This window comes from Chanos chanos, chromosome 3 (genome assembly GCF_902362185.1).
Source record: "Chanos chanos chromosome 3, fChaCha1.1, whole genome shotgun sequence".
Classification (NCBI taxonomy): domain Eukaryota; kingdom Metazoa; phylum Chordata; class Actinopteri; order Gonorynchiformes; family Chanidae; genus Chanos; species Chanos chanos.
Genome location: NC_044497.1, coordinates 40,234,775 through 40,249,052, shown reverse-complemented (window position 1 = coordinate 40,249,052; position 14,278 = coordinate 40,234,775). Strand labels below are relative to the sequence as shown.

The window sequence follows — 14,278 nt, the reverse complement described above, 5'->3', positions numbered from 1 at the left end:
CTTTGGAAGACGCTGTAGTAGAATTCGAGGGTGCAACAGAGATGTGAGGGATTGCACCAAAATATTCAGACGTACCATTCAATTCACACGTGTGTGTAGACACCTAACACAGATGCACATCCAACCAAAAAACAAGTGCACTATCTGTTGGTGTTTGCACTTGTGCAGAACTGAGGTAAACTCCCAATGGATGACTGGGACATCAGGAGGAAGTTCTGTTGTACCCTATGCCCAAGTGCTTTTCAAGCCACAGTTCTGCTAATTGCATTGTGGATGCGTAAGTACTTGCTTTTGACCCGAGGCACATTTTGTATTGCTTTCTCTCAAGTTTAGTATTGCAGTTAACAGGATGATAAATATGGACAATACCTGTGTCCTGACTACGAAACACTTTCAAACCAGAGTTGATGATTTTTGTAAAAAGGTCCACATCTTCCCAGCCCCAGCCTTGGATTGTGGTGTCGAAACCACCAACCTTCAGCAAGTCACTTTTGAAGATGCATGTAATACCAAAGCCATAATCTCGCCAGAAACCACTTTTCTTGGTGAATACAAAGGTGGTATCCACAGGCGGGTTCCCACCATACACAATTTTAGGATTATACTGGCTGTAGACAACTGGAAAATAGGCCTGTTGGCCTTGTATGGTATTGTCTCTGCATCTCTGGAGAGCATCAACATTAAAGATCAGGTCCACATCACAGAAGAACAGCAGAGAATTGTTACCAAGCTGGGTGGCTCCAAGCTGCAGGGCCAGGCCCCTGGAGAAGGCTCCTGTCATAGGGGTGACTGACAGGTCTGCTTTCGGGTATTTATTGTGGTACTCCTTAATCAGCTCTAGCTGTTTCTCCCTATCTTGGTTGCTATCATCGTCTACCATGATGATGATCAGCTTTACGTTGTGGTTGGGTATGAGACAGGTCTTCTCAAAGTTCTCCATGAAACGCTCAAAAATGTCGTAACGGCCTGTGAGTGGCACAAGGAGGTGGACTTTTTTCTGACTCTGTTCACCCATTTCCCGTGTGGACTGGAAGGGCGAGAGCATCTTCAGCGAGTTGGAGAGGAAGGAGAAGGACTGCAAATCAGTGTTGATAGCCTCTACCAATTCAGCCACATCTAGCTCCTCTGCCTCACTGAAGAAGGGCCGGCTGAAGGATTGCTGCAGGTAGGCATGCCTTCGCACAGGCACTGTCACCTTGCGTCCTTTGTGCTTCTTGTAAAGCAGCAAGAGGTCCAGAATGTACTCTGCACCATGCAGCGGATTTACCCGCCGGTAGCCGTACTGAATCTCCTTGAAGTCGATGACGCGGCTACGTGCCTTGGAGTTCTCATTGATCATCTCCATCACCTGGAGCACTGTGTCCTCCAGAGCTGTCCGAAGTCCACGGCCAAGGGCCTGCCGGGGCATCAGCCTCTCATTGGTGGAGTACAGGTGCTTCCCTGTCAAGAACTCCCATTCGATGACATCGCCACGCTCAGCGGGTTGGTAGCGTGTATAGGAAGGTGGTAACCCAAGCTGCTGGTCCTCCCAGTGCACCTCAGTGTTGCCCAGGTAGCTCATGGTGACAGCCTCACGGTGCAACTGAATGGTGCGGTAGCGTAGTTGGGAAATCTGGCGACTCAGCATGTGGCTATGCAGACGGTACTGGTACTCAGGTCGTTTGTTGGGGTGCAGCGTAATGGCATTGTAGATCTTGCTGTTGTGCAGTTCCTGAAAGAAGCCTTTCTTGTGGTGTTCATAGTTCTCATAGAACAGCTGCTGCATCTGCAGAGACACAGAGATGAAGAGAAAATAATCAGAGTATTTTCCTGATTATTAATGAGTAATTATGTTTATTCATAAAGATTATTAATAAATAATTATGTAACTTCCAATAATAAAGTAATTATAATGGGTCATTACACTACATTGCTTCCTTTTGGTTGGGAAGTTCTGTTGCATCAAAAAAGCAAATGAACTGAATGGACAAACAGTTAACAACAATGATAAGTTTTGGTGTAATTTTAATACATCACTGCACCAAAAATGTACTGATAAACGATGCTTATTGATGATTATGAATATTTTATTACATCATTATTTTAAAGTTTATGGCAACACACAAGACCCACTGGCAGTGACTGTAGCTCTGGATGCAAAAGTTCAAACTTGACAAAAGATGATTGAAAATAACACTGGCCTTTGCTCCATTTCATCACTATTAAATTGAGATGCAATCCATACAGTTCAATGAACTATATAATATCAGTGAGAGTCAAGTCTCCCCAGTGTCTCCCCCGTCGGTGAGAGTCACTGTACTACTCCCCCATGAAATATCACACGGCATATTTACAAGCCAGAGAAAGCATGAGGGTTCATTATTCCGCAGATCAGTTAAGGACCAACACAGCAAAAGAAAATACCATGATAACTGCACATTCTTAACAAACAAATATGACACCACGATGTGGGTTGGAGGAGCTGAGCAGAGATTATTTTTTTATTATTAAAAAACCAATCACTTCTCTAAGACATTTAAGAATGGATTTTATTTTGATTATTAATGTATTTGATTTATTTTAAAGCTGCAGTGAAATGCTGGGACATATTCTAAGTGAAGGCAATAGTTAACCATATGGACAAACAATGTTGAGGGAACATCAGCAGTTCTTGTGAAACAGATAATAGGGGTTACATTACCAATTAACCTGTTTTCAAATCCACTGTCTCCTGATCTTTTTTGTTTTCATATCAAACAGCTTGAAGGCGCTTTCTGTCATGTCAGCAGATATGTGTGGCTCAGTGAATAATAGTGCACTTGATGATGAACATAAACAAACTTGTTTTTCAACCAACAACTCCCTTTGTCTAAGATTTAATCCAGCTTGTGGAAACAAACAAGAGTGCAAAATACAGAGAAGGGGATGGAGAAGCAAGAGGTCAAGTCAGTGTGTTATTGGTGTTGTTGTGTTTACACTGCCTGTTTACAGCAGCATGCTTTGCTGATACAGTACTTGCCAATTTTGGCTCGACAGTGAGCCCTTGTTCCTCATTGTCCTTACTCTTGACAGAACTAATTAAGCAGTTAATTAAATAGTAACTGATAATTGTATCTTGTGCTCTCTTCTCTTGCCATGAGACACTAAAAGCTTATATGGAAGTCCTGCTCTTTTACTCTTCTCACTGTTCCTATGGAGCCAGGGTGATAGATTAGGACGTCTAATAGTGCAGGCCAGACAAAAGATGGTTTTCGTGCATGAATTTTTCCTCAGGGGATTAAATCTTTCAGAGATTTATTTTTGTGTTTTATCGAGAGCAGCTCTGACCCTAGAGTTGCTTAAGATGAATGAGTCTATGCAAGGAAAGAGATGTTTTGAGAAACAAACCTGTTATATTATTTTTTTCAGGAGAATATTTGTGTTGTTTTTTTTATAACTTATGAAGACTAAAAATAATTGCAAGCAAATGCCTTTATTCTGTAATGATAACAAACGTTCAACGAGGTGTCACAACATTCATCTGTCATCAAGAAAAATGTAACTAATTAATAAATATGAAACCATCACATCACTGATGGACCTCTATATTCAGCTCTCTGCTGAAGACATAATCTTAGTTTAAACAAGTCTATACACCCCATGGATAAATCTGAACAATGCTTTGTTATCACTAGATATCACATCTTCTGTTCGGTGCTGTCTGTCATGCTGCCAGATTCAACTGTTCTCATTAAACTTACACTCTCTTAGGAGGGTTATTTAGTTAGCTATTCTGTTCGTGCAGTTCATAGAGCCTCAAATTAAAACTTTAAGCTCTACTCTGTGAAGCATACAACCCTCTGATGTAGCTTGGCAGGGCTTGGGGAAATACTTAGTGAAACATTTCACTACCTAAAATCACATGTTCCAGGATAAAACACTCCAAAACATTACTCTGCTTCTAATAGAACTTCCTATTATTCTCACTTCTGAAGGCCTAATAATTACTTGTGTTTGCTTGGGTGCATGCGTATAAATATGTGTGTGTATGTGTGTGTGTAAAACACTTCCACAATTCAGCTAAATCAGACTTGCATTCAGGCCAGAAACTTTTTCCCAGCAATAATTATATGGATTTATTATCCCCAAAAATAGCAAATTGGCCATTGAATATGCTAATCCTAAACAAAGCCAATAATCTTCCAATTAAGTATTTTAAATGACTGTATATCACTGCTGGGTCTGGAGGAAAATGGTGTCTACTCTATGGATGCCCATCACTATTTGTTTACACCAGTTCATTATGATGGTGTCCTATTTTAATCACGCAGTCTACAGAAACGTCCTCAGGTGATGGATTACAAAGCACTCTTGTCCATATTTTGAAACGGTTCTGACGGGTAAAAGAATATATGAGAAGCCTACAAATGGAAAATGAAGCTTAAAAAAGGTTGCCGCTGATTTTTCAAGAGTATCATTCCAATGCTCATCTGACTTCAGGGGTAAACAGATAGCAATTCAAAATAAATCTATGTTGAGGAAAACAATCTCCATAAATAGCCTCAACACAGCGCTTAAAAAGAAAACAAATTTGAGGGAAAAAACAAAACAAAACAAAAAAACCCCCAGCACACTCTGTGAAAGCATGCAACAGTTTGCGGTGGGATGTTGAGAGTGAGCCCCAATCCCTCTCTCACCAGTTGAATCTGTTGAGAGGGGAAGTACAATACTCTTTGAGTTCTCTCAGAGTGTTTGAATGAGGTCATTCCGGAGACATTCCTTCCCTGCAGGGTAGTCCCTCGCTTTTCACAACAGGGTTCCAGACATTACTGAGGACATAACTGAGCCAGATTTCTTCATGGAACCGTTCTAAGTGTGTTCCACTTTACCTGTCCAGACAAACCGCAGTCCTTAAACTTTTACCAATTCAGGCATAGAACCATTGTCCATTTTTATTTGTTCTTCTTTCAAAGCATAACGTATTAAGACCAAGGTGACCACAACTTGTATTTAAATAATAATTATAAAATAGAATACCCTTACAATGAAGATGTTAGCCTTCAGTTGAGCTTTTCCCTCCTCCCGTTTTTTTACCTGGTACTTCTGTAATGCTGTGTTGTTGTTCAGAGTAATTCAGCTCAGCTGATCTTGCGCTATTGTTAATGGAACATTAAACTTATCGATGTTCACACAATGCAAACACATCTAATTAAATTAAGTGATTTATCTTTAGTTATTTATTATCACTTCAAATTATTTAGTCCTTGATTCTGATTTATGGTTGCAGGTCACTTTCCTCTCATTGTAACAAACATGACAGGAATACTGCATGTAGCACAGGATACAAACTGAGACAGACATTTTCACTGAAAGAATACACCATGTCTTGACTACAGAGACTTCCTGAGGAAGAAAGCTGTCCTGACTATGTTTTGTCAACATTTTTCAGGTTTATAGTTAACTGAGCAATGTAAATAAGTTTAGTTGACTGACACGCAAGAGACTTTTTAGTGTGTGAAGACAAACATAGTTTGTTAAACAAATGGGAACCACGGGAAAGTTGAATTGAAAGATGAGTTGATTCAATATAATTTAATAGAACATTTTAAAACGAATGACACAGTAACCTTAACATGGATTAGAGGCACATACATACACACATCCTGTATAGATGCAAAATCCCTTTCAGTGCCTTTTTTTTTTTTTTTATGAGTGAACTTGTTTAAACAGTCCTAATCTGATGCCCTGATACCCTACAGCACTTTTGTTGGTTAACTGATATTTATCTACAATGCTACTCATGTTAAATGCAGTGTCATAGCACTTCAGATCTGTTCTATGAGCAGTGATACATTGACTTACGCAGCTCAAATCAGTCCTTTCCTACCTACCTACTTTTTGGAATCTCTTTCTGCGTGTTACATATCAGTAAAACAGGCAATTTTTTTTAAAAAGTTGAAAAGAAAATGCCTTACGACTATCAAGCCAACTCAAACCGCAGCCAGATAGATGTATTTAGATCTATATAAACCCCTACTGGTGTAAATATGGGATTTAAAGCCTCCATCACTCTAAGGTTGAAGGATTGTTGTTACCCCTGCTCAAACACCTGCTACCCTTCCATCTCTCTTCATAAAATGCTAAACCTGATTGAAGAAGAGCATGCTGCATTGCCAGGCTACTCCCTGCCTGGCCTCCAGCCAGTGCCTTCCCCCACAAGGACAGCTTTGAGCAAGCTGCGAACAGCTTTTTTTTTTTCTCCCCCCACAGAAAGCCTTCATACAGTCATCTTTGTATGGGTGGAATGTCAGCGTTGGGGAAAGTGTCACAGAGCGACAGGAACCGGTCAGTGACACTGAAACTGTTCTGCGTGGGAGTGTTGAGAAAGTTCTAAAAGAGATGTAGATGAGAGAGCTGGAAGAGGAGCGGAGAAATTGTTTGTTGTTTGTCCTTTGTTCCGCGAGCCATCTCCAAGGCATATGGCTGTTGTTGAACACAGCAGGGCTGTACATCAATTATATCCTCCCCCAGCTTGTGCTCGAACTCTTCTTTCTCAAGCTTATGTTTTGCAAAATGTTACAAGAATAGTACATGATATTTCTGAATCATTTATACTTTTTTCCTTTCCAATTGTATCACCCTTGAATACGGAGACTCAAGAATGACGGGCAGCAACGTCAATAAAACTGAGGAGTTATCGTATTAAATGTTAAAAATGCATGCAGCAAAAATCTATACGCATGAATACTGCAGTTTAAGGTCAACAGATCTAGATAACTGTAAGAGGAGCCAGCAAAATTTGCCCTCTGTGTAAATTAAAAATTTTTTTTAAAAAAATCAAGGGAGGCAGTGAAAGAGGAGAAAAAAAGCCATTGTTCAACGTCTGTAGGTATTGTTTTGATAAACCAGAAAAAGTATACAGGTAACTGCCAGAAGAAAGGAAGCACCATCATAAATTTTCTTAACAGGAAGTTGGGTCAACACACATTGCCAGAATAACTTCACTGCATCTTGAAACAAATTCTACAACCATGCTGGAGAAATGCAACATTATTCCTCCATGAGAAATTCCATTATTCTGCGTTTAGTCGACAGCACTGCCGATGAAAAATCACACCTCAGGCACTGCTTCAGAGTCTCAGACTTCAGTCTGTTATAGTCAATCCCTCAGAAAACATATATTACAACACATCTGTGCAGAGTAGCAAATAGCAGACAGTAGGTAGTGGTAGCAGGCTTTACATTGTTTCTATACATTTAATACATAACCTGCAGGAGCAAAATGCACCTGATTTTTTTAATATTTATTCGTTGTACATTTTTCCTCCGATGGACTGGTGACCTGTCCAGGGTGTTTCCCTGCCTTTCGCCTTAAGAGCACTGGGATAGGCTCCAGCACCCCCTGCGAATCTAATTAGGATAAGCAGCTTAGATAGTGAGTGAGTGAGTGTATATTTTTCATGAATGAAGGTCTTGGTCTGAGACTGTGCTAGGTCTGGGGTGCAGTCTTGGTCTGGACAGTGTAACTCAGAATATCATATAGTAAATAGACTATTGAAAAAAATTGTCAGTCAGTTCAGATTTCCCGTGTATTTTCTTTCTCGAAGCAGGGACAATGCAATCACATCAGGTGATATACAGTGGTGGTGTTTATCATGTACCTAGAGAACATGCAGCCCTCTGAGCTGAACACTGTTGAGCTATAGTTAACAGCAATAGCAGAACTCAGTAATATTAAAGTATGCCTGTACTAAAGCTACAGTCCAATAATGTCTATACATGACTCACTAACACTGACTAAATATCAGTGTCAATTAAAGCAGTCTAAACTCATTTTATTTTTGGTGTTAAAACTGGACAGACATGCATCATTACACTCACAGCTGAGTTTCCTCTCATTGCATATTTAGGCATGGTTATTGCCCTGCATTACAAGAATGAAGTTCACCATGCAGGAAGAGCATTAAAAGCGCTTACAGAAGCACTTGCCTCCAGACAACCGTGGGACCCCTGTTTATTGAAGGAGAGGTATTCATCTCATACTGCCAGCTCTTTGAAGTCACAGCCTTTAGAAGGAATGTCAGTCCCTTTATCTCGGAGACGACTTGTGGTTTGAGTGCTAAGAGGTACATGCATAAATTTAATTCAAAAAGTGTTACTCGCGTTTCTCTTTTAAATGTCTCACCTCAGATGTATCCTTTACAGCCGGCTCTACCGCTTGATAACGCAGGTAAAAACTGAAATGCCACAAACCATCCATGTGTCTGCTTGTCTTTAGCCCCTTTCACACATGCACTTCAAGCCTAAAATAATCTAGACTCTAACCAGAGGGGCTGTATGTGTGAATGCAAAAAATGTCTGAATCAGTAAGATCAGATCCTAAACGGACTTTATTCTACCAGCCCCCTAGTACAAAGTCCGTGGTATGTTAAATTGAGTCCATGTGTGAATAGGGCAGATTATAGTCCGGAGAACGCACAGCAAGCAAGTAGGCGTGTTGATGCCATTTCTGGCACGAAACCGGAAGAATACAAACATCAGAGGGTGAAGAAGAAGGGTCATTTACACGGAGACGCCAACGAAAATGTCTAACTGGAGAGACGACGAGATTTGGGACCGTCTGTCGGTAAGGGCTGGGCCAAAATTGTCAGACAGAAGTCGGTAACCTCAACCACCATTTTCGACGTGTTGTAAACAAAACACTGCGATTTTCGCAGCATACTTTTTGCGTCATGTCCTGCCTCCTGCACGCTCTACCCAGGTGCCACCCCTTGCCTAAACCAAATGGAGTATTTCGAGTAGGTGAGCACACATCTGACACTGACAGCCCCCTGTTGTGCGCTACATGTGCGAAAGGGCAACTTCGGACAAAATGCGAACCTGATTCTGCGGACATAGTCCGTAGTGCATATGTGAAAATGGCTTCTGACAGCACTACCTGGTGCCAGAGCACAAAGCATTTGAAAGGCTGAGAGTGATATTTCCCCCACCTTGGATTTTATAGCACACAGTCATGTGTAATTTAACTCTTCGAAGCTCTGTGTCTTTGGCTGTTAAATCACCAGATTATACCTCTGAACATTACAAGACAGATACATCAAATAAGAAATTAAAACACTTTGTGGCACAAGAATAGGACTTGCAGCTCTAGCACTGTCTTTGAGCCACGTTGCAATGAGCCTCTCAATGCGGTTTCATTTTCTTTCTTTGGACTTTCCAAGCGGATATGGATTCACTGAGCTGGATCATGAACTGGGGGAATTCAAGTTAAGGAATCTAGCAGGCCTATGTAATCTCTCAAATGTAATGGTGCTTTACAGTTAATGTGCAGAGCAGAAGCAAGCTAGTACATTTTCTCTTCCTGTGGCATATGGTGTCAGGTTATTTTGAGCTGATTTGCACAGTTCTTTTCTTCTCATACTTTATCCTTTTGGTCTGTTAATCTTCCATCTATTTTGTCTTGTAATCTATTGTTCATTGAGTAATCCGATCATTTTTCATATTTTGATTTCTAGACTGAACCCCATTGGTCACGCGACAAAGTACAAGGTTGCTTTAGAGATTAAATCTTAAAATCCCATTCTTATGCACTTTTAAGAATCCATGATCAAACACAAACCACTGATGTGAGGCCTGAATATTCTTTCTCTGTAAAGAATGAATAATTTCATCAGAGTTAGGGAGAAGTTCTCTATTATCAAGAGGAATTAACTGGCAGCTTCAGCAGAAGTGGCAGCCTCACAGGCTACTGTGAATGCTGAAAAGCCAACTAGAAAGTTACCGAAGAACGTATCTCTTTGACCTTCCCCTTTTAGTAAAACAAACAATGTTAAAGTTGTCTACCATGTGCCCCTGGTTTTTCACCTTTGTGATCTTGTTGCCAAATACTTAGAGGGTTACAGCTGAAATGTCACAACCTGCACCGCCATTTTGGACTTTTGGTTTGCCATGTCTTTGTGCTCCTGTTCTTTGTCTGTCTCCGCCCCTCACCTGTTCCTGTTTTGTCTCATTATTACCTTGTTAATTTTATCCAATCCTGTGTTGCCCTGTTCAGTTCTCCTTCTATTTAAGTCCTAGTGTTTGCCTTGTACTTTGTCTATCGTTGTTTGTGTTTTAGAGCACTCTGTCATGCTGCACCTTTTTTTTATTGGCTTTTATTAGTTTGCACTTGTATTTTTATCTTCATTTTAAGTAAAGTCTTCTGTTTATCACTGTCAACCATCGTGTCTTTGCACTTGGGTCCTGCACCACACCACCAGCCGTGACATGAAAACAGATCTATGTAATGTGTTCTGTGTTTTACAAATATAGCCTTGCTAAGATATGCACACAACCTTTCCCTCTGATTTTCAACACTGAGCCTAAAGAGTCTATTTCGCTACAGCTTCTAAAATATGTGCTTAGAGCTACACTGTTGTCAAAAGTGATCACTGCTGGTTTAAGCAAACAGGACTTGGTTATTATTTCAATTCTGCTTTAATAATATCAGTTGAAAATAAACCAGACTGCAACTAACTAGCTACCTCTGGTAATAAAATTTCCTTACCTACTTGGCAAGTTAAATGATGTGTTACACTGGTGGTTGTGTGGCCCACGAATGTTTGCTGGAGTGTGTAGTGAAGGCTAAAAGGCTGTAGGCTAAAACGGAATATTCTGAACTCCTATTCTTTTTTGTGAAATTGCATGAATTTGAAAACAAACAGTTTTAACTGATTACCTAAATGTTTTTTGTTTTCAAGCCCTGGTCTGTCTAGAAGTCTTTTACTCCAGTTAGTATTATTGAGGGTCCAAACAGCACAGCTGCCAGAATCCTGCTGTTTAGTTCTGTTTCTCTTACAATTAGCGGTTCAAGTGGATCTCTTGTCCTAAGATGATTTGATCTCTGTTAACCCCACTTATTTCAGTCATATTGGATTTTCTGCCATATTTCATTTTTTGTAAAACCTCTATTTCCAGCTAGTCCTGTGTTTACCCAATCATCACCAAATTATGCCTAAAAGAATTTCTGAGCTCATAACTACAGTAATGATCCATTAGAATTTTTCATTTTCAATTCAATATGACCACTATACTGAACAAAATTTTTGATCTATTTGAAAAAAAACCCAGCTGTGACTCACAAATACTTCAGACGATCATCATCAAAGTTGGTAGGCATGTCTGAGAGGTGCCTCTGCGGTGGTATGGAAAATGTGATAGACTTTCTCCATAGGTGGTGCTCTAACAGGGAGATTAATAAAAATGCTTCTAATGCTTCATAACAAATGTTCTGAACAAACATTCAGGCCATGTTTAATGTACCCTAACGTAACTTTTATCAGCAGATTACCTTTCTGAAAGTGAACAACTTAAGATCCCATATCAGCAACCATTTTGTTTTTGGATGTTTTTTGTGTGTGTGTGTGTGTGTGTTTATTTGAACTACATAGCACATAGGAACTGACTTTCGTTATTGGCTGACTAAGGTGAGTAGGGGTGTGGAGCTGTGGTGACTGGTTCAGTGTGTTAGGTCATTTTCCTGGCAGTTCATTAGAGGCACAGGCTTGAGAGAACCATAAGAAGTGCGTTTATTTGCTAAAAGTAACTCATTAGATTGCTCAGTGATGAAGACACAGTAATGATCATACGTGTTTCTTGAAATATACATACCAGCTGGTATAACATGACATATGGCTATCAAAGTAATTGGCGTATGTGATAAAACTTATAGGTGCAAATGAAATTTTAAAAATGTTTCAGCCAAACTTTCACAAGGCATATATTCTTATTTCTGTGACTGAACTTGGTGATACCGGAAAAAGATATTTTGATACCGCAAAGTGCTGAGAGGCAGAATTTCAGAGGTCATCACTGCTATCTTTTAATAAGCCACCGATTACGACTGAGAATTCACAGGTGATTTCAGAAAACATGAAAGCAATGATCCTTAATTAAATAATCAAGATGTAGGGTACAAGAAGAAGGTGCAAATCCCACTGACGCTCAAGATCCATGAACAGTTCTTCTCCAAGTGAAAGTGTATCTCATTCGGGTATGAGACACCATCATTACAAAGCTTCATTAGTTTAACTCCTTTTGTAAATGGCATTTCACATTACAATAAATGATAAGAGGAATGGGAAAAGATGGAACTGCTAATACGCTCTCAAATAGTGGAACTGCTAATGGAATCAGGACTAAACATTAAATCCTTATATAAGTGCCATACAGATTGCTCTGTAAAAAGAGTACTTCATTGATGCATGAATTCATCATGATGTCACACCTTGTAATAAAAAGCAGATGACATGAACCAAGATCACTTCATCACCATGCTATTGTTCAAATGAAAAAATGGCAGTGCACCAAAATGGATAATTAATAAGCAGCAACTACAACGGTGCAGTCTCAGGTGTGCTTCAGAGAACCTGATGTCCATAAGAACACAACACACAGACACAGACGCACAGACACACACACACAGTTAAGCACAAGTGCAAGAACTACAGCAATTTTCACAGAGTGCTGCAGCAGAAACACTGAGGTTGTATCTGGATGTTTTAGGAAGAAAGATGATTTCTCTTTTCTGTTTTTTTTTCCCCTTCAAAACTTTAACATGGGAATACTCAGAAGTGAGACAAAATGTGTTTCAAGGGCTGCAGAGGCTGTAGATCTGTAGAACTAAAGCTTTGTGGGCCCAGACTCTGTAATAAGCTGCTGTTCTCTGTGATGGGTACTGTGTAGGCTTATGGAGAAGGAGGCTGGTATTACCAGTCTCTTTACAGGGAGGAGGAGCACTCTGGTGACTACATCTGCCATTTTAATGAGATGAAAACCAAGTAGCCTGTATCAGAGAGTATCTTAAAGATGTGCTGACAGCTATCTAATATCCTGATGAAACTGGGCAGGCATCTTTACAAGGTACACCACCTTTGGCTATCTTGAAGCATATGCCAAGACACAAGAGACATACACTGCAAAAGGGTATTTACTCTCTGCAGTGAAGTGGTGTCTCTCCTTTGCTTTGTAGAAAATAAAATAAAATAAAACATTTCAGAAAAGATGATTAAACTTTAAGATAGAAAGTTAATTAACTCAGCTTTTGATGATATCAACCTTAACTACATAAAGTCTTCATCAGTGAGGAGCCTATATGGTTGTGAGCAGAAACAAGCAAACTGTGAACTCCTAAAAATGCACCCTTGAACATTACCACTCAACTAATAATGAAACGCTGAAAGGGTTGGTTTGTCACATGTCACACATGAGATACTAGGTAATTAAAAATCCCACACTGGGCTGAATAAATGGAAAAATTAAATAACAATCTGCCAACCAAATCTGAGTTTTAACATGGGACTGAAAGTCTTTGACCTCATAAACTGAGTGTACTGAAAAAGGTTCAAGCAGGAAATTGACTGGATAATTTGAATAATGTGCCTCTTCTAATTTGTTTACAGTTGAGATGCAAAGATTCAAAGTCAAGTTTGGTTTATTTTGTAGCAAATATGATGTAAAAATGATAGCACAAGTTTTGTCCCTCATTTGGTTATTAGGTATTGGTAAAAGCCAGTGCTTTATTCTGCTCAACATGCAAAGAACGTACCACTCACTCAAAAACAGAACAGTTTGTTTATGTGTGTGTGTCTACGAATGTGAGAGAATAAATATGTGACTATGTGTCAACGAGAGACTAAACCATTCAAGTGTTTCATTGTTGCCCTGGTTCTCTTTCTCTCTCTCTCTCTGTTTGTGTGTGTGTGTGTGTGTGTGTGTGTGTATGCACATGTCAGGTCTGTATTTGTGTGTATGAGAGAAACAGAGCAAGAGAACTAAAGTGTGGGAGAGTGAAAGAGCTTTCCCTGAGGTTACAAAGCACTATGTATAAAGAGAGATTCCCTTCTGCATGGCAGGATTTAGAGTACACTGAATGAGTGCTGCTGACCAGATTTCACTTCGCACCTTGGGGCACTTGAATTGAAGAAATCTGCTGTATTTACAAGGCGCCAGAATCAGTGCTACAACTACCGCAAAGAACAACATGATAGACACCTAAGTAAACAGTGCACTATTTGTATGAGTTTTGACTTTACTAACCCCATGTAACATCCTTCTTTGACACCTCTGTACAGAACAGTAATAATAATTAGGAAAAAAAAAACCAGCAGCAGCAGCACCTTAACCGGTCAAGTGAGAAGCAACATGTTTTATTTTTAGCTAAATATTCAGTAACAACTTGGTAAAAACTTGTAACTGAGAGGTGAAATTGAAGATGTCAACTACCTTTGTTTGCCTTGTACACTTCTTAAAAATGGACAACAATACACAATGGAATGTCAAA

General features: G+C 39.7%; 1 protein-coding gene across 6 annotated transcripts in view; it reads right to left on the bottom strand.

Annotated features, from left to right (window-relative positions):
* Positions 1 to 202: 202 nt before the first annotated feature.
* Positions 203 to 14,278, bottom strand: part of chsy3 (chondroitin sulfate synthase 3) — a 76,963-nt gene continuing 62,887 nt past the window's right edge. For all 6 annotated transcript variants that reach the window (XM_030769817.1, XM_030769818.1, XM_030769819.1 and 3 more), the window contains one exon: positions 203 to 1,765. In XM_030769817.1, the coding sequence (XP_030625677.1) occupies positions 203 to 1,765 (1,563 nt within the window). The remainder of the gene's footprint in view (positions 1,766 to 14,278) is intronic.